This window comes from Mauremys mutica, chromosome 9, assembly GCF_020497125.1.
Source record: "Mauremys mutica isolate MM-2020 ecotype Southern chromosome 9, ASM2049712v1, whole genome shotgun sequence".
In the NCBI taxonomy this organism is placed as follows: domain Eukaryota; kingdom Metazoa; phylum Chordata; order Testudines; family Geoemydidae; genus Mauremys; species Mauremys mutica.
In genome coordinates, this window is record NC_059080.1 from 49,258,419 (window position 1) to 49,283,776 (window position 25,358).

The window sequence follows — 25,358 nt, forward strand, 5'->3', positions numbered from 1 at the left end:
GACTCGTTTTATGGACACCCAGCCAGCAAGTTAGCTATAAAATCTCTCTTAGTAGCTGTTCTCTATTTGCTTTACCTGTAAAGGGTTAAAAGGTCCATAGGTAAAAGGAAGGGAGTGGGCACCTGACCAAAAGAGCCAATGGGAAGGCTAAAGCTTTTTAAAATTGGGGAAAAAAACTTCCCCTTTGTCTCTTGTTCTCGGGGAAAAGCAAAGACAGGGCTGAAAGTATGCTGTAAGAAGCTTGGAGCCAGGTATGAAAAATCATCTAAATCATAACTAAAAACTACTCATTTGAAACCCCTTGATATGTAAGTAGAACAGGAAATGTCTAGGAAGACACAATTAGGTTTATTTCTTTATGGCTTGTGGACTCCTCTGTGCTAATCCCAAATGCTTTTGTTTTGCTTGTAACCTATAAGCTGGACCTCAAAAAGCTTATTCTTGATGCTTAATTTTTGTAAGTGGGTTTTTTAAAATCTAGCAATAGCCCGAGTTTTCAAATGTATTTCTTTTTGTTTTTAATAAAATTGACCTCTTTTAAGAACTTTTAAGGATTGAATTTTGTGTCTTAAAAGGTTTGTGCACATGCTGTTTAATTAGCTGGTGGCAACAGCTAATTTCCTTTGTTTTCTTTCTCAGGGTGAAAGGGCTTAAGGGTACCTCAGAGGAAGAAATTCCCAAGTGCGCCTTCCTGAGTTCTCAAAGGGGTTTTTACACTTAGGTGGTGGCAGCACCTAGCCATCCAAGGTCAGAAAAAAGCTGTAACCTTGGGAGTTTAATACAAGGCTGGAGTGGCCAGTATTAATTTTTAAAATCCTCACAGGACCCCACCTTCTACACTCAAAGTGTCAGCATGGGGAATCAGCCTTAACAATGTGTCTTAAGTATGACCCTTAAAATATAGGTAGATTGCACAGATCCTACAAAATGGATCCATGTTTTAACTGTTCTTCAACACTGTTTCAAGCACAGACAGGGCCTTACATTCATTTTGGAGCCAGAGCTTCCCTAAAAAACCATTTCCCCAAGTAACATAATGCCTTTATCTGGAAAAACCATTTGCATTAAATAATATTTTACTGTCTGTGGCCCTGATTTGGTGGGAGCACCAAAGATGGCACTGAAGAGCCAAGGAACATTTACAGTGGTTCCCAAACTATAAGCTGCAGGGAGTGAACCAGTCACATGATGCTGGTTTTTCTTCTTCCTCTTTCCCAGGTGTTTCTACAGGCATTCAGTCTCCTCATTGCACTAGTAATGTGTAGGAGGGAAAGGAAGCAGGCAATATCTTCACCCCCTCTCGTTCACAGTCACACAATCTCTCAACTAAAATGTGGTCCACACCATGAGGAAACCCTTGTGACACTGCAGCCCATAGTCTTCATAGAGATATGATGATGATATGATTATGGCATAACTATGATGTATTTTATACAGGACAGATCATGTGAGATATCATTGAAAAAGTTATGATTTACTGAATATAATTACCCTATTTGTATGCATGTATCATTTTAGTATCTGAAGTTAGGAATACTGTCTATGTATCTATTACAAATGTCTTTACACCTGGGAAATGCCCACTAGGCAAAAGACTGTTAGTCTAGATGGCTAGCTGGAAACGCAAGTCAATGGACCATTAGAGAGAACAATAGGTCCTAGAAGAAGCTAATCTCCCACCCCGGAGCCTTCCCGGGGAGCCTTCCTGAGGATACTACAAACATGGCTGTTATGACTATGGGGGCATGTGACCAGATCACATGGTACTGGACTCCATCTTGGAATACCAGAGTTTTTCCACTGAAAGATGTGGGAACCAAGCTTGCAGACAAAGGATTCCCCAGCATATGCAAAAGGTTTTAAGTGACATCATGGGAGTGACATCATGTTGGTTCTTCACTGACTCCCCACCTAAAGAAGATTCTTGGAAACACCTGAGGAACGGTACTGAACTGGGGGTGGGTGGGAGTGCTGGACCCAGGCTAGGGGGGTTTCTAGCCTGTGAAAGGAATACCTGGGGTTTTAAGCTGCAAGCAAGTGCAGCTTGCCCCTTAAGAGCATGCAGCTGGCTTAAATCATCATTTAGGGTGAGAATTTGCTACTCATAGCCAATCTTTTTAGTATATTAAGCGTAGATTGCATTTTTGTTTACTTGCTAGATAACCTGCTTTGATCTGTTTGTTATCCCCTATAATCAATCACTTAAAATCTATCTTTTGTAGTTAATACATTTATTTTTGTTTTGTCTAAAACCAGTGTGTGTGTGAGTCATAACTTGAGGCAGAAAGCTGTGTATATTCCTCTCCACATTGAGGGAGAGGGCAAATTTAATGAGCTTATGATGTACAGTTCCCTGTGCAGCGCAAGATGGTATAATTTTGGGTTTACCCTCCAGAGGGGGGTGTGCACTTGAGCAGCTAGACAGTTCCTTAGCTGAAGCCTTCCCATACAGAGCTGATCTCAGCATCTGTATGTAGCTGCAGCTGGGTGTGTCCCTACCTGCATGTGTGCTGGTGGGGGCTTGAGGGCCTGTCATAGAATCATAGAATCTCAGGGTTGGAAGGGACCTCAGGAGGTCATCTAGTCCAACCCCCTGCTCAAAGCAGGACCAAACCCAACTAAATCATCCCAGCCAGGGCTTTGTCAAGCCTGACCTTAAAAACCTCTAAGGAAGGAGATTCCACTACCTCCCTAGGTAACCCATTCCAGTTCTTCACCACCCTACTAGTGAAAAAGTTTTTCCTAATATCCAACCTAAACCTCCCCCTCTGCAACTTGAGACCATTACTCCTTGTTCTGTCATCTTCTACCACTGAGAACAGTCTAGATCCATCCTCTTTGGAACCCCTTGTCATAGCAGTACAGTGTAAAGGTAGCCCAGGCTTCTGGGTCAGGCTCAGTGGTACCCCAGTTCCAGGTGGCACAACCCTGATCTAGGTTCATTAGATGCAAGCTCCCGGGGGGAACCCATCACAACACTGATCTAGGTTTATTAGATGCAAGGTCACTTTGGAAAATGTTACGTTTTGTTTTTAAATGTAGCTAACGTTCTATTTATGTTGTTTGTGTGCATGTCTCTGTGGGTCTGATCCAAAGCCCACTGAAGTCGAGAGAGAATCCTATTGACACACAATGGGCATGATCCGAAGCCCACTGGAAAATTTCATAAATACAGAACCAGGGCTCATTCAGGGACTTCCACAATCCCAGTTGTCCCACATAAGAGTTGTTTGTTTGTCCAGGAACATAATTAGGCCCAGCCCAGTACCAAAATGTATTAATTGAAAGTAAACTAAAGTTTCACAGCTTTATTTGAGGAGCAATGAAGAGAATAGCCTACCAAGGATTGGAACCCTAAAGCCCAAATGAAAGAGAGCAGAACCTGAAATGAAAAAGTTGTGAATCACAAACAAAGCACTTATACTTCTCTACAGAGTACCAGTGCAGCTCTACTAAACACCCTAAGGAAATCTGGTGCCAAAATATCTCATTTGTGTACTCTCACATCATAGTGGTAGTGGGAGACCAGCAATAAAAAACAACAACAACTAATTCTAGGTCCACTCAGCTCTTACAATTTCAAGGCAGATACACTAACTATCATGCATTTTATGATGTTGGGGTCTCTTAGATAAGAGTTTAAAAACAGATCCTGTCTGCTCTGCATGGAGATCAAAGATTCCAGGGTCGTTTTTCTCACAGTAGGGATATGCCCCAGTAGCAGAAGTTCCTCTGCCTTACTGATGTGCTATGTATGCCACCCAAGTGCCAGCCACTGCTACAGAAGAGTTTGTGCTCCACTGGCACTGCCTGTAATAAATAATAAGTAACTTAGCATTTCTATAGCTCTTCCCTCCAAGTATCTCAGCACATGTCACAACTATCAACTGGATTAAACCTTATAGCACCCATCAGGTTAGTTTGTAATAGGTTCTCTCTTATTCCCAAAGATACAAGGCCTGATTCTCATTTACCCCAAGGCCCCTTTACACTGCCAGAGCAATAGAAAGGTGTAAAAGGAGCCTTAGTGTAAATGAGAATCAGGCCCATGAAAGTATCCTGGAGAGATGTTTAGGAATAACGTTCCCCTTAAGGATTCCTAAAAGCAATGGGAAAAAATAAATACCCTCTGAAGACTACAGAGGAAATGAGAGAGGAAAGAGACTGAAGTATTTCTGTGAACATCCTAAAGTTTGTGTGTGGAGTTTTTTTGTTTGATTAAAAGGATGTTTTTCAATGCATCTCCTTAACTGGCTGTCTCTGGGGCGATGTGATATTGGGCAGGTATTCATCACAGCTAACTGAATGGTTATGTCAAACCCCAGGACACTCACCTGCTCCACATGGGGCTTCTTGGCAAAGGAGATCCTGGCTATAGAGTGAGAAGCTATAGACAGCTCCTGTCCGTTCACTTCTCCTTCCTCCACCTCCACAAGACCTGGAGCGAGAAGGGATATTATTAACATCATTATAAGCTACAAAAGGCTAACTATACTGCAACCACACATGTAGGTCTGTGTAAGTGTACACAGCTCTCTCTATTGGCATCTACCAGCACAAACAGCCTAGTTAACAATTTGAAAGACAAATTGGCAAATCTGCCTACATGATATAGTCACCTGCCAGGATATGCCGTGCCATTACTCGTAGTGGAATCAATAACATGAAAGTGCAGTTCAATAGAGAGCTAACAGAGTGCTCAATGGATGACTGTTAGGTAGTTTTAGATGCAATTTGAGAAGCTGACTGGATTTTAATATTCTTTCACTTCTAATAATTTGGGTGACATTCTCACCCCAGCTCTGTCCCCTTTAAGCAGCATGGGAAGGCCACTGTAAATTAGGACTGTCTAAATTATGCCAGGGGCACCTGAGTAGCCCAGGATAGAGAGGGTGCAAAGGTGGCTAAAAGCCATGGTGGGCTCTGAGTTCTGTGATGCACCCATACGAGGTAGTGTTGTTAACCCGGGAGTGTTGTTAGCACAGGTCTTTTTTAAAAGAAATGTGATCTGCCGAAGTCTCTAAGGAGTCACCTGGCAAATAGCCAAATAACATGCTAGCTGTAATAGGAAGAGTTGCATCCTTACAATCTCCTGTTTTGAACTGGGGTGTGCGTCTACCTACACCCACAGTGGGATCTACAGTTTCCAGAAAAACTTGTGTTTCAAGTAGGGAGTAGTGGAGGAGAGAAGGACACCATCAAGGGAATGGAAATGTTACATCTTACATTTAACTTGGCAGGCTGCTTGTCTTCTGCTATCTTCAAGGCTCCAGACCTGTATTTGATTTTCAGTTTTTTTAAAAGAACAGGAGTACTTGTGGCACCTTAAAGACTAACAAATTTATTGAAGCATGAGCTTTCGTGAGCTACAGCTCACTTCTTCGGATGCATAGAATGGAACACACAGACAGGAGATATTTATACATACAGAGAACATGAAATGGTGGAAGTATGCATACCAACAGGAAGAGTCTAATCAATTGAGATGAGCTATCGTCAGCAGGAGGAAAAAAACTGTTTGAAGTGATAATTAAGATGGCCCATAGAAGGTGTGAGGAGAACTTAACATAGGGAAATAGATTCAATTAATGTAATGACCCAACCATTCCCAGTCTTTGTTTAGACCACAGGTAATTGTGTCTAGTTTGCATATTAATTCGAGTTCAGCAGTTTCTCTTTGGAGTCTGTTTTTGAAGTTTTTTTGTTGCAAAATTGCCACCTTCAAGTCTGTCACTGAGTGGTTAGAGAGGTTGAAGTGTTCACTTCAACCTCTCTAACCACTCAGTGACAGACTTGAAGGTGGCAATTTTGCAACAAAAAAACTTCAAAAACAGACTCCAAAGAGAAACTGCTGAACTCGAATTAATATGCAAACTAGACACAATTACCTGTGGTCTAAACAAAGACTGGGAATGGTTGGGTCATTACATTAATTGAATCTATTTCCCTATGTTAAGTTCTCCTCACACCTTCTATGGGCCATCTTAATTATCACTTCAAACAGTTTTTTTCCTCCTGCTGACGATAGCTCATCTCAATTGATTAGACTCTTCCTGTTGGTATGCATACTTCCACCATTTCATGTTCTCTGTATGTATAAATATCTCCTGTCTGTGTGTTCCATTCTATGCATCCGAAGAAGTGAGCTGTAGCTCACGAAAGCTCATGCTTCAATAAATTTGTTAGTCTTTAAGGTGCCACAAGTACTCCTGTTCTTTTTGCGGATACAGACTAACACGGCTGCTACTCTGAAACCTGTCAGTTTTTTTAGTCATCCTTTGTTTATAAAGCTGTGCTTGGAAATTGGAAGGTATTTTGGGGAGCTTCATCCCCATCCAACTTATTGTTCTATTCAAAAAGAGGACACCACCTAACCTCGCATAGGACTGGAGTGTTATCCTAGTTTAGAGTCCTCTGACGCCCTTGGAGAAAGCCAGGGGCCTAGTTCTTCTCCCAAAGCACTACATGAGTCACTGGCAACTTGTCACTCACAACAGGTTTCACAGTGCAAGAGCTCATTCATACCAGAAGTAGAAGTACTGCTTCCTGGTGCCAGATTATCAATTAAAACAGATTATATGAAAACCTCACACAGGTCCAATAATGTTCTGAAGTATGGATGTAGGAGACTGCTGGCCCTTCTTCCCTCCCACACAGAACCCAAATTTAAAGCAACAGTGCAAACTGGTAGGGTATCGGGCCAGTACCTGTGTTCTGGGCACTGACGAAGGCCACCTTGTTAGTGTCAGGTTTGAGGCGGATGAATCCACATTCTCTGTGCATTGGCTTCCTGGTGTCTGGATGGAAAGCATTAAACCTGTTGGGAAATCAGGACACTAAAAAAAAATGGTTACCCATCTTTTAGCAACTGTTGTTCTTCGAGATGTGTTGTTCATGTCCATTCAAAGTAGGTGTGCGCGTGCCGCGTGCACGCCAGCCGGAAGATTTTCCCTTAGCAGCGTCCGTAGGGTCGGCCCTGGCGCCCCCTGGAGTGGCGCCACTAAGGCGCCCTATAAAGGGGCCCGCCGACCCTCCACTCCCTCAGTTCCTTCTTGCCGGCACTCCGACAGAGGGGCAGGAGGGTGGGTATTGGAATGGACATGAACAACACATCTCGAAGAACAACAGTTACTAAAAGGTGGGTAACCGTTTTTTCTTCTTCGAGTGGTTGTTCATGTCCATTCAAAGTAGGTGACTCACAAGCCTAACCTTAGGTGGTGGGGTCGGAGGTCACTGCTGACTGGAGTACTGCACGACCGAAGGCTGCATCATCCCTAGCCTGGTGCGTGATGGCGTAGTGTGACAAGAACGTGTGGATGGAGGACCACATGGCCGCTCTACAAATCTCCTGAGTCGGGATCTGAGCCAGGAACGCCGCAGAGGTGGCCTGTGCCCTAGTGGAGTGGGCCGTGACCGGAGGGACAGGGGTCTTAGCTATACGATAGCATTCCCGGATACAGGTCACGATCCATGAAGAGATGCGCTGAGAGGAGACTGGGAGCCCCTTCATCCTATCCGCCACTGTGATGAAGAGCTGAGTCGAGCGTCTAAACGGCTTGGTACGCTCGATGTAAAAAGCCAAGGCCCTGCGGACATCCAGGGAATGTAACCTCCGCTCCTCATTGGAAGAGTGAGGTTTTGGATAAAACACCGGGAGAAAAATATCTTGACCCATGTGGAACGACCTTGGGTAAGAAAGCCGGGTGAGGTCTAAGTTGGACCTTGTCCTTATAGAAGACAGTATACGGGGGCTCAGATGTTAACGCCCTGAGCTCTGACACCCTCCTGGCCGAGGTGATCGCCACCAGGAAGGCAGTCTTGTACGACAAGTACAACAGGGAGCACGAAGCCAGAGGCTCAAAGGGAGGCCCCAAGAGGGCGGAGAGGACCAGATTCAGGTCCCAAGCAGGGGTTGACTGACGAACAAGCAGAAAAAGCCTGTCCATACCTTTGAGGAAATGCCCGACCAGCAGGTTCGCAAACACCGAGGTACCCCCCTCTCCCGGATGGAAAGCCGAGATGGCCGCCAAGTGAACACGAATGGAGGAAAGGGAGAGGCCCAGTTGTCTTAGGTGGAGCAAATAGTCTAGGACAATGGGGATTGGGACCCCCAGCGGATTGTGTCCTCGCTGACCCGACCATATGGAGAAGCGCTTCCATTTGGCCAGGTAGGTGGCCCTAGTTGACGGTTTCCTACTACTGAGCAGCACTTGTCTGACCTGCTGGGAGCACTGCATCTCCACCGGGTTCAGCCATGGAGCATCCATGCTGTGAGGTGAAGAGACTCGAGGTTTGGGTAGCGGAGGGAGCCCTGGTCCTGCGTGATCAGGTCCGGGAGCAGGAGCAGCGTCAGGGGCGCCTGAACGGACATGTGCAGGAGTGACGTGTACCAATGCTGGCGCGGCCATCCCGGAGCTATCAGGATTACCCGCGCGTGATCCCTGCGAATCTTCAAAATCACCCTGTGTACCAGGGGGATCAGAGGAAAGGTGTAGAGCGGACCGACTCCCCAAGACTGTAGGAAGGCGTCCGACAGAGACCTCTGACTGCGGCCCAGGAGGGAGCAGAACCATCGGCACTTCCTGTTTTCCCTCGAGGTGAACAGGTCTAACCGAGGAAAGCCCCAGAGCTGGAAAATTCAGCGCATCACATCCCATCGGTGCGACCACTCGTGACCCCGGAATGAGCGGCTGAGGGTGTCCGCCAAACTATTCTGCTCCCCGGGAAGCTAGAACGCCGTCAGGTGGGTAGCATTGTGGACGCAGAAATCCCACAGCGCGAGGGCTTCCCTGCACAGGGGAGAGGAGTGTGCACCCCCCTGTTTGTTGATATAAAAGACTACCGCCGTGTTGTCCGAGAGGACTGAAACACATCTGCTGGCCAGGTGGGACCGGAAGGTCAAACAAGCCAGGCGAACCGCTCTCAGCTCCCTGACATTGATATGCAACTCGAGGTCCTCCGGCGACCACAAGCCCTGCGTCCTGAGGTGTCCCAGGTGCGCTCCCCAACCCCGATCCGAGGCATCCGTTACCAGGGAGAGGGAGAACTGAGGAGAAGCGAAGGGGACACCCATGCACACTTTCTGCGGGTCGAGCCACCACCGCAGCGAGCTTAGCACCAAGCGGGGAATGGACACCATTGAGTCCAAGGGGTCCCTGGCCGGGCGATAAACTGTCGCTAACCAGGACTGTAGCATGGTCTACCACATAGGTGCACGCCGCCATGTGACCTAACGGCAGGCGGCAAACTCGCGCCGTGGTAATCGGGGCGCGGTGCAGTCCGATGATGAGCTCGGAAATCGCACAGAACCTGGATTCCAGCAGGTATGCTCTGGTGTGGGTGGAGTCCAGAACTGCTCTTATGAACTCTATTCGTTGCGTCGGAGACAGGGTGGACTTGGCTTCGTTCAAGAGGAGGCCGAGATCGAGAAAGGTCCGCCTGAAGAACAACACCTGGGTCTCCACCTGCTCCTTGGAATGGCCCTTTATGAGCCAGTCGTCCAGTTAGGGGAATACCTGGATGCCCTGCCTGCGCAGGAAGGCCGCCACGACTGCCATGCACTTCGTGAAGACCCTTGGAGCAGCTGACAGGCCGAATGGGAGCACCGTGAACTGCAGATGGGCGTCGGCCGCAACAAACCTGAGGTACCGACGGTGTCGGAGAATTATGGCAATGTGGAAATAAGCGTCCTTTAAGTCGAGGGTGGCATACCAATCTCCTGGATCCAGGGAGGGAATAATCGAGGACAGGGAGACCATGTGGAATCTGAGCTTTCGCACAAACTTGTTCAGCTGCCGCAAGTCTAGGATGGGTCTCAGGCCCCCTTTCGCCTTTGGTATTAGGAAATACCAGGAGGAGAAGCCTTTGCCCCTGAGCTCCCGAGGGACTTCCTCCACCGCCCCTGCCTTCGTGAGGGACTTCACTTCTTGAGTTAGAAGTTGCTCGTGAGATGGGTCCCTGAAGAGGGATGGGGAGGGGGGCTGGTGGGACGGGAGGGAGGAAAACTGGATAGAATATCCCCTCTCTACCGTGCGGAGCACCCAGCTGTCCGACATGATTCGGGACCAGGCACGGTAGAAAGGGGACAGATGTGACCCAAAGGTAGGGGTAGAAGGATCCAGAGTCTCAATCAGTAGGGCGCCCTCGACCATACCATCAAATAGGGGGTCTAGGCACCGATAGCGGTGATTGACCGGATGCCTGGCCGAAGGGGTGGCGTTGGTGGCGCCTCCTGCCATTTCTGCCCCACCTGCGCCCCAGCTCCTGGCGAGTCTGTGGCTGGTATGGGCGTGGGGCCGTCTGCGGCCTAAACTGTCTGCGCTGGGTCACAGGGGTATGCAAGCCCAGCGAGCAAAGCGTGGCTCTCGAGTCCTTTAGGCTATGCAGACGTTTGTCTGTCTTTTCTTAAAATAACATCTGCCCCTCGAAGGGGAGGTCTTGGATTGTCTGCTGGACCTCATAGGGCAGGCCCGAGACCTGGAGCCAGGCTCCCCGCCGCATGACCAGGCCCGTGGTCAGGGTGCACGAGGCTGAGTCCGCCGCATCTAAGGCGGCCTGGAGAGAGGCTCGGGAGATCAGCTTTCCCTCCTCCACTAGGGCTGAAAACTCTGACCTCGAGTCCTGGGGAAGGAGCTCCATAAACTTCGACATGGCTGAACACGTGCTATGACCATATCGGCTTACAATTGCCTGTTGGTTGGCAATGCGGAGTTGTAGGCCCGCCGTGGAGTGCACCTTTCTACCAAAGAGCTCGAGTCTTTTAGCGTCCCTGCTCTTTGGTGTTGACCCCTGAAACCCTTGACGCTCCTGCTGGTTGGCCGCATCCATTACCAGGGAGTCCAGGGGTGGGTGGGTGTACAGGTGTTCATGCCCTTTAGAGGGGACGAAATAGCACCGCTCCATTCTCTTGGCAGTAGGGGCCAGTGAGGCTGGCGTTTGCCATAAGGTGCGGGATATATCCGCTATAGTCTTTATCAGTGGGAGAGCCACCCTGGATGGTCCTGAGGGAGCCAGGATGTCTACTACAGGGTCCACATCCACCTCGATTTCCTCAGCTTGGATTGAGAGGCTCTGAGCTGCTCACCGGAGCAATTGTTGGAGGATTCAAGTGTCCTCTAGGGCCGGTGCCGCAGCCGTGCCCGAGACCGCTTCGTCCGGGGAGGAAGACGAGAAAATTACATGGATCGGTCCTTCCTCCGGTGCCTGCAGCCCTTCGGGGTCCTGCAGCACACGGTACTGTGGTTGCAGTGCCGGTTCCGATTCTAAATGCGGCACCGCGACCGGTACCGGGGTCGCCAGTGAGCGTATCGGGCGGTGCCTGTGGAGCTCGAACTGAAGCCGCTGCCAGTGCCACTGCCCAGCTAGAGGGTGCTGAACTTGGAAATGGCACACCCCTGCTCGGCGACGGTGCCGGTGGAGGAGGCAGCTGTGCTGGGGCCACCAACACCGAGGAGACCGAGGCCGACCTTGATGAGGACCAAACGCCTGGCCTACCGACTGATGGTAGGCCCAGGGAGTCCAAAACGGCCACTGCGAGGGCGGCTGCCATTGTTGCTGCCACTGTGGGTAACGCTGGTGGCTCGCCCCCGAAACCAATCTCCTGCTCCGCAACCGGCTGGAGCGGTAGGAGTCTGCCTCTGAGTCTGAGGTCTCTGAGTACGAGGACCTGGGGGGAGCAGCACCCGGTGCCATTGGAGAGCGGTGCGGAGGCGGTGGGGAGCCTCTTATCTGGTCCAGTGCCGCCTTAGCGGCGCGGTGCGGGGAGGGAGGCGACAGCATGGCTGGCTTGCCCCTTGATTGTACTGGGGGATGGACCACGGTAGGCAACTCCCTACGGTGCGGGGAGGCCGGCGCCGGGAGTCCCATCAAACCTGAGGCCGCCTCCAACGCCTCCGGCGTAGAAGGGAGGCTCAAGTCTCCGCTGAGGTCCGGGGATATAGGCCGGTCCGGACTCGACCACCCTCTCTGCGGTGCGGGAGTCGACGGAGCTGCTGAGGGCTGTAGCCCAGCCTGTCCGCTTGCACTCGCAGACGGCGTCGGCCTTGGATCCTGGTGGGGTGATCGTTCCCTCACTGGCTCTCTCTTCTTGGCGGGCACCGGCGACGGCGAGCGGTGCCGCACTGAGGCCGACTTCCTATGACCCGACTCCGTCCGGTGCTGGGTTTTTGACGACTTGGGCTGGGCCCTAAGTCCTGATGCTGGTGCCGGGGCGCTCCGCACTGAGGAAGATGTGCTGGGCACCGCCTCGGCCGGTTCTGGGTCCGAGGGTGGCCGCAGGGCAGCCTCCATCAGGAGGACTCTAAGTCTTTGAGTTCTGTCCTTGAGAGTTCTCGGACGGAAGCCTCTACAGATAGAGCACCGGTCCTTTTGGTGGCTCTCTCCGAGGCACCTCAAACAAGCAGAGTGCGGGTCACTCTTGGGCATGAATTTCCCGCAGTCCTTGCAGAGTTTAAACCCGGGGGACCCAGGCATGCCCCAGCGGGTGACAAAAACTTGGGGGGGGGACCCCCCAACTACGAAGAACTATATACAATGATCTAAGTAAACTAACTATAATGCAACTGTATACACGGACTATACATAAGGATAGGACACTGCAAACTTGCTATGCGCAAGAGAAGTTCCAGCTAGCCATCACCGGCGGTAAGAAGGAACTGAGGGGGTGGAGGGTCGGCGGGCCCCTTTATAGGGCGCCTTAGTGGCGCCACTCCAGGGGGCGCCAGGGCCGATCCTACGGACGCTGCTAGGGGAAAATCTTCCGGCTGGCGTGCACGCGGCGCGCGCACACCTACTTTGAATGGACATGAGCCACCACTCGAAGAACAACTACCAGATTTCTGCTATGGAAGAGTAGCAAAATGCAAGGTGGTCAGCCCAGTCTCATCACTGAGAGAATGATACTTTATTCAATGGTATGGTCACCAGCAGTACCTACATTATGAATAGAAGAATACAAAAAATGTCTCCACACTATGGATGTGTGGTTGGCACAGCAGTAAAGCAGCATTTCAGCAGTGCAAGTTCTAAACCTGTATAAGATATATCATGTTATGCCTAGCTAACATTTACAGAGATACTTTGCTTTTCATGCTCTTGCTTGGAATTTTCCACAGCTCATCTGTCTCAATAAAAGGACTCACTGAGAGGGATCCTTGGGAATTCTGCCCTTTCATTGATTGGGGGCCACCATTTACCCTATATACTCCTCCTTACTCAATTAAATATCTGCTCTTATACCATCTATCTTCCAGTTTGGAAGGCTGGATACAAGAGCCATTAAGTCATTGCTCTTCCCCACAAAGCACAAATACTCCAACTTGGAGACATATGTAGTCTCCATCAGCCCCCACAATTATGTTTTCTGGTCAGTCCTACTCTGGGTCTTGTGTGTAACAATAAATTCCATTAGTGCAGCTGGGTCTGCCTGCACTTTTGATTACTAATTAAATACTGTCAGACTAGCAGAGCATACTTTTTCTACTTCTTTCCTATTTCCCATGTCACTAGATGGCATTTCCAACCTCTCATTTGTTGTGATGAAGTGGGACTGTTCTTAATGTTACCTCTGAATACTGTGTGGGTGCCTCAGTTTCCCCTATGCATTTCTTAAGTCTCCAGTGTGCATAAATGGCCGACACCCTGTATCTTGGCAACAAATGGCTGGGGCCCTTCCTCCCTTCAAGGAGATAGCTAAAGGTGAACAAAGAGATCAGGTGGCCTCCTGGCCCAGGAAAGAGACAAAGGCCAGAAAGGAGGGGCTGGAGGGGGTTTCAGTTTGGAGCTGGCTGGGGATGGGAAGCAAGCGCAGATGGGGTTGTCTGGCTCGCTGGGCCCCAAAATGGACCCGGCTAGGGGTCCCGTTCTCTGTACCTACAAGCTCTGTTTTAGACCGCGTTCTTGTCATCTAATAAACCTCTGTTTTACTGGCTGGCTAAGAGTCACTTCTGACTGTGACGTGGGGGTGCGTGCAGGGCCCTGTGGCTTCCCCAGGACCCTGCCTGGGCGGGCTCACTGTGGGAAGTGCACGGAGGGGCATATGCTGAATGCTCCAAGGCCAGACCCAGGAAGGTGAAGCCGTGTGAGCTTCCTGCCCTGAAGACAGTCTGCTCCAAGGGAGAGGAGGCTCCCCAAAGTCCTGACTGGCTTTGTGGGGAGCAGTTCCAGAGCATCACCCGAGGACTCAGTGACATTTGTATAAATGAAATGGGGGTGGTGGGGCTTCCTCTGAGCTAATTCTGCTCCAGGAATTCCCTACTGTGGCTGTCATCTACAGACACATCTCAGTAGTACTTCTCCCCAACTCTGACATGCACACTTACCACAAACCTATGGAATGCTCAGACTGTACTAGATCATAGAAATCTGACCCCCTCTCAAAACTAAACTATAGCCAGGGCCTGCAAAGTGCTCCATTTCATTAGTTGAAGTCCAAACATTAACAGCATAAGCACAAAACGTACCCATGAACACTCAGCAGAGTTACACACTAGGGACTGTCACAACAGTTACTAATGACAAAAAACAGTCAACGCAAAATATTAAAAGAAAACATTTTACATGTGTAATAAAGTATAAGTAAGCATGCAAGATTGCTTCATGACAGACATATAGCCTTGGGTGCCCAAGAAACAGACTATCAGCATATCTTACACATGATCTAAGTACTCCTAATGTAATGAGAAATAAGGAATTGTGTGCAGAGCTGGGCACACAAACAAGGAAAGTTTTGTGTGTTTGCGGCTGCACTCTGATCAATAATCTCCTTTGTTTATGAACATGTTACTTCTCCTGTTTGGCCTTATCTAGACACAAAAGTTGTACTGTTTTAACTATACCGGTATAGTTAAAAAGGTACAAGTCTCCTAGTGGAATGCAGTTATACTGATATGAATGTGCTTCTACCAGTATAGCTTATTCCTGGATGGGAACGGCAATAAAGCTATACATATAAGGGGCATAACTGCTTGTATAACTGCATCCACACTAGGGGTTATACCAGTAAAATCATATCAGCTAAAAAAAAAAAAAATCACCCCCAACCAACATATTTATAGCAGTACAAAAACTATATGTTGTCTAGGCGTGTGTGCCATCTTTTGCACTATGTTAAGAGCTTGTAATTATTCCTTTCTCCCGCAGTCAGAGCAATAACCTTTGTAATCCACACCCAAAACTGAGTAGCAGGCAAAAAGCTTATTTTTACCAACATGAATACTGAAATGTTAGCTAAAAGATCTATCTTCCTCCAAATCTCTTTTTTCCTTGCACACAATTTCTTAAACCTACATGTCCAAAATGACTAAATAATTAGCTCTTTACCCTATATGCCCTACTAAACACTTCATTTAATCACTCTACTTTTTTTCATGATCTACAATATAGACAGATTGCCAGGATTTAAATGGACAGATCTAGCAGCCTCTTCATAGCTGCTTGTGTGAGGACACATGGACTGTTTGTTTAAATTTACAGCAGAAAGGGTCTGGGTCTAGGCACAAGCTCTACAGTGAAGCAGAGCGAGTAGCTCTAAGGATAATCTTATTAAAGTGCCTAGCTCAGCATTAAGAATATTGTCTGTCTCGTGCCCTAGGACAGTGTAAATTTGTGGCTATATATGTACTCGTACATGCGCGCGTGCGCGCACACACACACGTTTAAGTGTCTAGAAAGTTAAAAACCTACTGATATTCAAAATATAATGATTCTCTGGACCACTCTGAAATAAATCTCTCTCATGGAACCACTCTCTTGCCCAACCTCCCAAGTCCTCCGCTGCTTGGCTCTCAAAACTTTGCACTTTGTGAACCACATGAATGTGCTCTATTAACTGCTTGTGGTCCTTTGGCAACAGGTCACTAGCATGTGCACACTTAAAATTATCGTCATGCTCCCCAGCCTGCCCACTTATTTCTGCATACCCATTGAGGTGTGCAGTGATTTGTAAACGTTTAAGTGAACAGAAATGCAGATGAATGTTTAATCTAGAACAGCAGTTGACAGATTTAGGTGTGTAACCCAGGCACATGTTTTAATGGAGCTGTTACTGCACAGCACCTCTAAAAATCAGGCCACCCAGTCAGATCCCATCATATCCTCTCATCTAATGGGTGAATATTTTTACTATACCACTTTTTTTTTTATGTGCAGCCAGTAAACCTGTTGGGGTTTATGCACACTCCATCCAAAGGTATTGCCATGACAAACTAAGTTTTAGACTTACGAAAAGTTCAGCATGGGCTGCCCCACATGAGAGATGCGCACCTCTTCCAGGTACTGAAAGGGCTTCATCGTAGGGAAGTCACCATCTCCTGGTGGGTCTGACAGCCAGGTGCCCAGCATCCAGGACAGAGGCTCAATCACAGGGTTTAGCTGGGGGGTCTCTGTTGAGAAGGAGGAAAGAATCAGGAACTTTTGACTCAGAGATCTGCTTAAGAGTTCTCTGTCAACTGTGCAGAGTGGGGGAGAGTTTGTTATAGAAAAGCATCTCACAGATGTTAGGATACATCATCACTGCTTCTTGCTAGATCAGTGGCACCTTTAAAGTATGAACGGAGCTGGGAACAAAGGAAACAGTTGTGGAGAACAAGTCTGACTTACAATCCGCCTCTTGGTCTTGCAGTTAATACAGCATGTGACTGCATGCAGAGCTCATCAACCTCAGGCTTGATAAAGAACAGGTGTATGTTCAAGGGAAAACTGTGAAACTTCAGGGCTTAAAGTTAGGCACTAAAAACATATTTAAGATACCTTCATTACATGGCCTAATTTTCAGAAGCGCTGAGTATATGCACCTCTTCCTGGCTTAAGCAGGAGATGTGACTGTTCAGCATCTCAGAAAACAATCTGCCCAACATCAGGTGCACAACTTCAGTCATCTAACTTCCAGAAGGTTGGCATAAGTCTCTAGTGAAGGTCAGGAAGTAGGATGCAGAGCCATTAAGGACAGTTCTGGTGGTTAGTCTAAATGCAGTGTCACAAGAGACGACAGTCTGTGGCAGCCTTTCCAGCCACAGAATCTGATGCCACAATGTAGCTATGAACTATACATGGAAGAGGATGGGGACTTAATAGAGGAGAATGAAGGTGGTTAAAGGATCTCCTGGTTCTGCAAGAGTACTTGAAAGAGTGGTACCCTCACACCCATGCCAAGTTAAGTTCCAGCACTGATACAAAACATGGGGCTGCAAACCAGTCTATTTACAATACCTACCAAGGTTATAATTCCATTTAAAAGAGCATAGAGATGGCAAACATGAAACATAGATGACTAGATTTCCAATATATCCCTGTTCAACAATATTTCACCTAGGCATCCAAGGGAAACCACAGACCCACAGCAGGATATCTTGTAGAAGAATTCATCAGGAAACCCACCTCACAAACATTTTCAGTGCTCCAAGCCAAACCAAAAAATACAATATGGATGTCTGGATGAAGAATGACAAAGATATAATCAGGGCCAGCTTGTGGATGTGCAAGAGGCCAATCAAAACTTGGGCACAAACTATTGGAAGGGGCTAATGAGGCCATAATTTGCCTCCCCTCTGCTGGAAACTCACAGTGAGTTGTCTCCCCACTGCTAGACAGGAATAACAGTTAGTCCAGAAGTTGTTTTGCTTATGCTTAAGACCGGGGCTAGGTAAAAGCCAATTAAGACACTATGGCATACAGGTTAAAGTAGAAATGGACTAGAAAGCTGCTCTGTGATGGGAATAGTTCTATTCCATTACTACATTTATATGGAACCTCTGTCTCATGAAACAAAGATGCCTTCTTTAATGAGTCATTGCGAGAGGAACAGCTTTGGTAAACAACAGTTATGCACTTTTTATTCTGTAATGTGATTTTAATAGGGTGTGCACTGTAAAAAAAACAAAAAACAAAACAGAACGACCTCTCTCCCCCTGAGAAATTAATTGACATGCACCATTTCATTTCATGCAAAGCTTTTTGTACTGATGATGCGAGTAAAAAGAGGGATACATCACAGCTATTACATCAGGGAAGACCAAAACAAACATAACTGGATATGCCCACTACGCAGTCTAGAGTGGTGACATTAAGCATTGTGAAGCCAGAGATCCAAATTCAGGAGTCACTATAGGATGTTCCCCTCCCACACACTAGCTAAAAGAGCCCCCACACGCAACCCAATGTGAGAAGAGTTTATACACCTACTGCCATCATCACCTGGCAACAAGCAGGAATATAACACAGGTTTGGCTAGGCTGGAAGGTAGAGACTAAATTATGAAGAAAATCAATGACCTAAAAGGGTAATGTCATAGGTGAAAACTTGCTAGGCCACTGTGAAACTCACTGTGCCTCAATCCCAAACTGTTTGTTAAAAGTACTGGGAAAGGGAGGAGAAAGAGCCCATGTTTAGAGGAGCAGACTGAAAGGTATGGGAATGATGCATTTGAGAGTACTGAGAGAATTGGGAGGGAATGCATCCAAGGGATGGGAATGCATCCAAGGGATGGGAATGCATCTGAGGGTGCTGAGGGAATTGGCTGATGTGACTGCAGAACCATTGGCCATTATCTTTGAAAACTCATGGCGATCGGGGGAGGTCCCGGATGACTGGAAAAAGGCAAATATAGTACCCATCTTTAAAAAAGGGAAGAATGAGAATCCGGGGAACTACAGACCAGTCAGCCTCACCTCAGTCCCTGGAAAAAATCATGGAGCATGTCCTCAAGGAAACCATTTTGAAGCACTTGGAGGAGAGGAAGGTGATCAGGAACAGTCAACATGGATTCACCAAGGGCAAGTCATGCCTGACCTACCTGATTACTTTCTATGCTGAGATAACTGGCTCTGTGAATATGGGGAAAGCAGTGGACATGATATATCTTTAGCAAATCTTTTGATATGGTCTCCCACAGTTTTCTTGCCAGCAAGTGAAAAAAGTATGGATTGGATGAATGGGCTATAAAGTGGATAGAAAGCTGGCTAGATTGTCGGGCTCAATGGGTAGTGATCAATGGCTCAATGTCTAGTTGGCAGCCGGTATCAAGCGGACTACCCAGGGGTCAGTCCTGGAGCCGGTTTTGTTCAACATCTCTATTAATGATGATGGGATGGATTGCACCCTCAGGAAGATTGCAGATGACACTAAGCTGGGGGGAAAGGTAGATATGCTGGAGGGTAGGGATTGGGTCCAGAGTGACCTAGACAAACTGGAGGACTGGGCCAAAAAAAATCTGATGAGATTCAACAAGGACAAGTGCAGAGTCCTGCACTTAGGATGGAAGAATCCCATGCACTGATTGGCTAAGCAGCAGTTCTGCACAAAAGGACCTGGATATTACAGTGAGAAGCTGGATATGAGTCAGCAGTGTGCCCTTGTTGCCAAGAAGGCTAACAGCATATTGGGCTGCATTAGTAGGAGCATTGCCAGCAGATTGAAGAAAAATAATGATTATTCCCCTCTATTCGGCACTGGTGAGGCCACATCTGTAGTATTGTGTCCAGTTTTGGGCTCCCAACTACAGGAAGGACGTGGACAAATTGGAGAATGTCCAGCAGAGGGCAATGAAAATGATCAGGGGGCTGGGACACATGACTTACGAGGAGAGGCTGAGGGAACTGGGCTTGTGTAGTCTGTAGAAGAGAAGAGTGAGGGGGGATTTGATAGCATCATTCAATTACCTGAAGGGGGATTCCAAAGAGGATGGAGCTAGGCTGTTCTCAGTGGTGGCAGATGACAGAACAAGGAGCAATGGTCTCAAGTTGCAGTGGGGGAGGTCTAGGTTGGATATTAGGAAACACTATTTCACTAGGAGGGTGGTGAAGCACTGGAATGGGTTACCTAGGGAGGTGGTGGAATCTCCATTCTTAGAGGTTTTTAAGGCCCATCTTGACAAAGCCCTGGCTGGGATGATTTAGTTGGTGTTGGTCCTGCTTTGACCAGGGGGTTGGACTAGATGAACTCCTAAGGTCTCTTCCAACCTTAATCTTCAATGATTCTAATGAGAATTTTTCCCATCAACAGAGGATTTTCATTTCTGTCACTTGTGGGGTCTCTCTTCTTGTGGGGTCTCAGCTTCTGTACCAAAAGACTGGAGGATAGCTAATGTGATGCCAATTTTTAAAAAGGGCTCCAGAGGTGATGCCGACAATTACAGGCCGGTAAGCCTGACTTCAGTACCGGGCAAACTGTTTGAAACTATGGTAAAGAGCAAAATTGTCAGACACACAGATGAACATAATTTGTTGGGGAATAGTCAAGGTGGTTTTTCTAAAGGGAAATCATGCTTCACCAATCTACTAAAATTCTTTGAGGGGGTCAACAAGCTTGTGGACAAGCGGGATCCAGTGGATATAGTGTATTTAGATTTTCAGGAAGCCTTTGACAAAGGCTCTTAAGCAAAGTAAGCAGTCAAGGGATAAGAGGGAAGGTTCTCTCATGGATTAGTAACTGGTTAAAAGACAGGAAACAAAGAGTAAGAATAAATGGTCAGTTTTCAGAATGGGAGCCGTAAATACTGGTGTCCCCCAGCGGTCTGTACTGGGACCAGTCCTATTCAACATATTCATAAATGATCTGGAAAAAAGGGGTAAACAGTGACATGGCAAAATTTGCAGATGATACAACACTCTCAAGATAGTTAAGTCCCGGGCAGACTGTTAAGAGCTACAAAAGGATCTCTCAAAACTGGGTGATTGGGAAACAAAATGGCAGATGAAATTCAGTGTTGATAAATGCAAAGTAATGCACATTGGAAAACGTAATCCCAACTATACACATAAAATGATGGAGTCTAAATTAGCTGTTACCACTCAAGAAAGAGATCTTGAGGTCACTGTGGATAATTCTCTGAAAACATCCACTCAATGTGCAGCGGCAGTCAAAAAAGCGAACAGAATGTTGGGAATCATTAAGAAAGGGATAGATAAGACGGTAGAAAATATCATACTGCCTCTATATAAATCCATGGTACGCCCACATCTTGAATACTGTGTGCAGATGTGGTCGTTCCATCTCAAAAAAGGTTCAGAAAAGGACATATGAAGAGAGATAAACAAGACTGTGACTTTGCAGCTTGGAAAAAAGCCAACTAAGGAGGGATATGATAGAAGTCTATAAAATCGTGACTGGTGTGGAGAAAGTAAATAAGGAAGTGTTATTTACTTCTCATAACACAAGAACTAGGGGTCACCAAATGAAATTAATAGGCAGCAGGTTTAAAACAAACAAAAGGAAGTATTTTTTCACACAACGCACAGTCAACCTGTGGAACTCCTTGTCTGTGGATATCGTGAAGGCCAAGACTATAACAGGATTAAAAAAAAGAACTAGATAAATTCATGGAGGATAGGTCCATCAATGGCTATTATCCAGGATGGGCAAGAATGGTGTCCCTAGCCTCTGTTTGCCAGAAGCTGGGAATGAGCGACAGGGGATGGATCACTGGATTACCTGTTCCCTCTGGGTCACCTTGCATTGGCCACTGTTGGAAGACAGGATAGTGGGCTAGATGGACCTTTGGTCTGACCCAGTATGGCCGTTTTTATGTTCTCTCGCCTCAAGTTTAGCGAGTGTTAAAACAGTTTTAAAACAAATGTAATGCCCCTAATTACATTTCATTCTCCTGAAACACACTGAGATAGAACAACAAGATATTCACATCAGATCCCACAGTGAGGTTGACTGGATTACTATAGAACTATAGCAATAGTTTGCAAAGATTGTCATATCAGTTTGCACTCTTCACAGCTGACAGTACTATTGATAAGGGGTTCTCAAACAGGGAAACATTAAATGTTTATATTTCACATTTTTAGATGCTGACTTTTTACTTATACAGGGAATAATATCTGCAGGCTCTCCACATTATTTGACATGTTGTAAATAAACATACACACAATCAAATTTTTTTTAGCTATGGTGATGGGTGCTATAGAAAACCCTAAGATCAAAGCCCTCCATGGCAGGACAGTTTTCTAAGGGCTGGTCTACACTAGGAGGTTATGTCGAATTTAGCAGCGTTAAATCGAATTAACCCTGCACCCGTCCACACAACGAAGCTATTTAGTTCGACATACAGGTCTCTTTAGTTCGATTTCTGTACTCCTCCCTGACGAGGGGAGTAGCGCTAAATTCGACATGGCCATGTCAAATTAGGGTAGGTGTGGATGGAATTTGACGCTAATAGCTCCGGGAGCTATCCCACAGTGCACCACTCTGTTGACGCTCTGGACAGCAGTCCGAGCTCGGATGCTCTGACCAGCCACACAGGAAAAGCCCCGGGAAAATTTGAATTCCTTTTCCTGTCTGGCCAGTTTGAATCTCATTTCCTGTTTGGACATCGTGGCAAGCTCAGCAGCACTGGCAACGATGCAGAGCTCTCCAGCAGAGGTGTCCATGCAATCTCAGAATAGAAAGAGGGCCCCAGCATGGACTGACCGGGAAGTCTTGGATCTGATCGCTGTGTGGGGCGATGAGTCTGTGCTTTCGGAGCTGCGCTCCAAAAAACGGAATGCGAAGATCTACGAGAAGATCTCCAAAACCATAACAGAGAGAGGATACAGCCGGGATACAACGCAGTGCCGCGTGAAAATCAAGGACCTGAGACAAGGCTACCAGAAGATCAAAGCGGCAAATGGACGCTCCGGATCCCAGCCCCAGACATGCCGCTTCTACGAGGCATTGCATTCCATTCTAGGTCGGCCGCCACCACTACCCCACCACTGACCGTGGACGCTGAGGATGAGATAGTGTCAACGGCCAGTTCCTCGGAGATGTTCGTGGACGGGGAAGATGAGGAAGGAGATGACGAGGACGAGGCAGTCGAAAGCGCTTACAACGCTGATTTCCCCGACAGCCAGGATCTCTTCATCACCCTCACGGAGATCCCCTACCAACCCTCCCCAGCCGCTATCCCGGACCCTGAATCAGGGGAAGGATCAGTCGGTAAGTGCTTTAAACGTGAAAACATTTATTTTTAACAGAACAGGAATATTAACTATCTGAAAAGACGGTCAATATGAATGGGGATAGAAAAGAAATCCTCTTCGGAGATCTCCACGAAAGTCTCCTGGAGATAATCAAAAAGCCTCCGCATGAGGTACCTGGGGAAAGTGGCCTTATTGTGTCCTCCGTGGTAGCACACTTTTCTGCGCCAGGCTATCATCAGGTACTCGGGTATCATTGCCTCGACGAGCATGGCGGCATAAGGCCCTAGTTTATGCTAGCTTTCACGCAGCATGCGGTCTTTCTCTGTCTCACTGATCCTCCGCAGGGTGATGTCGCTCATGGTGGTCTGCTTTGAATTAGGGGAATGTTAGTATTGGGACTGCTTGCCTGTTCCTTTACATAGCTATAACCGGCAGTTTACAGCCACGTGGTAGAGGCGGGACAGGGGCAGCATACAGGGATCTTTCCCGGGGACAGCCGCGAGGGGGTGGGACAGGCTAGGAGCATTGCTTTGACCGTGAAAGGAGGGCACTGCTATAAATTAAGTGTTAAGCAGCCAAAAGTCTACGGCTTACCATGTCTGCCCGCTCCACGAATTCTGCTGTCCTGCCCCGCTTGTCTGATCTCCAGTGCAAGACCCCAGGCACTGAATGCGAAGGCCAAAAATTCGAACTAGTCCTGAGTGTGCATGAGATTGGTGCTGTGCATGGTCTTGTTCACAGAGACAGACTAGACTATGTTCATTGTTCGCAAAAATGTATCTTTGTAAGGAATTCACTCCCTTTGTCCCATCACACAGCTGCGACTATCTCCCGACCCACCCCGGCATTCCCCTCACAGAGGCTGGCGCAGATTAGGCGGCGAAAGAAAAGGACACGGGACGAGATGTTCTCAGAACTTATGGGCTGCTCCCGAGCTGAGGCGGCCCAGCAGACACAGTGGAGGGAGAACGTGTCGCAGTACCAGCGCTCACACAGCGAACGGGAGGACAGGTGGCACCAGGAAGACCAACAGGAGACTCAAACGCTGCTTGGACTAATGAGGGAGCAAACGGACACGCTCCGTTTACTGCAGGACCGCAGGCAGGAGGACAGAGCCCCACTGCAGTCTATCTCTAACCGCCCTCCCCCGCCACAAACTCCCATACCCCCCTCACCCAAAGTAACGAGAAGGAGGGGCGGGAGGGGCCGTGAAAACTGTCACTCCACCTCTGCAGAGTGTGCAATTACAAAAAGGCTCTCCTTCCCAAAATTTTGATTAGCCCTTTCCTTCCTGCCTCACCCAAGCCCCCGTCCCAGTTTCATCCCCTAACTGTCTAGTTGATAATAAAAAATACTTTTCTGTTAATTACTGGTTCCGTCCTGTTCTTTTAGAGAAGACTGTGTTTGAAGGGGGGGAAGGGGGTTGGTAATTGGACAGGACAGTCACCTTTACCAGGGTACAGACATGGGGGCAGGTTCAGCAGCAGGTCACACACACAGTGCAGTCACTAGGCACCCTGGTCAGTCTGGGAGGTGGTTTTCATGTTCTGTGGTGGGGGGGCTATGTGACTTTGTGGCGGGGGAGGGCGGTTAGAGATCTTATGCAGCGGTCCTTATCCTGGATCACAGAGCCATGCAGCAGGGGATCTGTAACCATCCTCCCCCGCCACAAAGTCACATAGCCCCCACACACAGAGTCCCGAAAAGGAGGGGTGGCAGGCTCCGTTGAAACAACCAGTCGGCCACTGCGGACGGCTCTAGGAGCAGGAGCCTGTCATTCCTGGAGTTTAGAAGCGGTCTTTACATCACTCCACACCCTACCCACCACAGTCTGCATCCCAGTTTCAACCCTGTACCGCTAAATCAGTAATAAAGAAAACGGTGTTCATTAACAAAGTTCCATGTATTTTATTTTTAAGCGTGCGTTGGAAGGGGGGAGGAACGGGGTGAATGGGGTATGTAACTGCAGAGGATAGTCAACATTAGCTGGGTAAAGAAACGGGGGCAGGTTCAGCTTCTCTGTAAACAAACTTAATAATCACAGGTTACCCTGCTCCCTGAGGAACCTAGCTTTCAAAGCCTCCCGGATGCACAGCGCTTCCCGCTGGGCTCTTCTAATCGCATGGCTGTCTGGCTGGGCGTAATCAGCAGCCAGGCTATTTGCCTCAACCTCCCACCCCGCCATAAAGGTCTCCCCCTTGCTCTCACAGAGATTGTGGAGCACACAGCAAGCTGCAATAACAATGGGGATATTGGTTTCGCTGAGATCTGAGCGAGTCAGTAAGCTTCTCCATCTCCCCTTGAGACGTCCAAAAGCACACTCCACCACCATTCTGCACTTGCTCAACCGGTAGTTGAAGAGTTCTTTGTCACTGTCCAGGGCGCCTGTATAGGGCTTCATGAGCCAGGGCATTAGCGGGTAGGCTGGGTCCCCAAGGATCACTATAGGCATCTCCA

General features: G+C 47.9%; 1 protein-coding gene across 4 annotated transcripts in view; it reads right to left on the reverse strand.

Moving 5' to 3' along the window:
• The window catches only part of THAP4 (THAP domain containing 4), a 75,277-nt gene that overhangs the window by 27,024 nt on the left and 22,895 nt on the right, over positions 1-25,358 (reverse strand). For 3 of the 4 annotated variants that reach the window (XM_045030352.1, XM_045030350.1, XM_045030353.1), the window contains 3 exons: positions 16,220-16,379; positions 6,708-6,817; positions 4,335-4,438 (listed from right to left, as the gene is read on the reverse strand). In XM_045030352.1, the coding sequence (XP_044886287.1) occupies positions 4,335-4,438; positions 6,708-6,817; positions 16,220-16,379 (374 nt within the window). The remainder of the gene's footprint in view (positions 1-4,334; positions 4,439-6,707; positions 6,818-16,219; positions 16,380-25,358) is intronic. The other variant, XM_045030351.1, reaches the window with a different exon arrangement.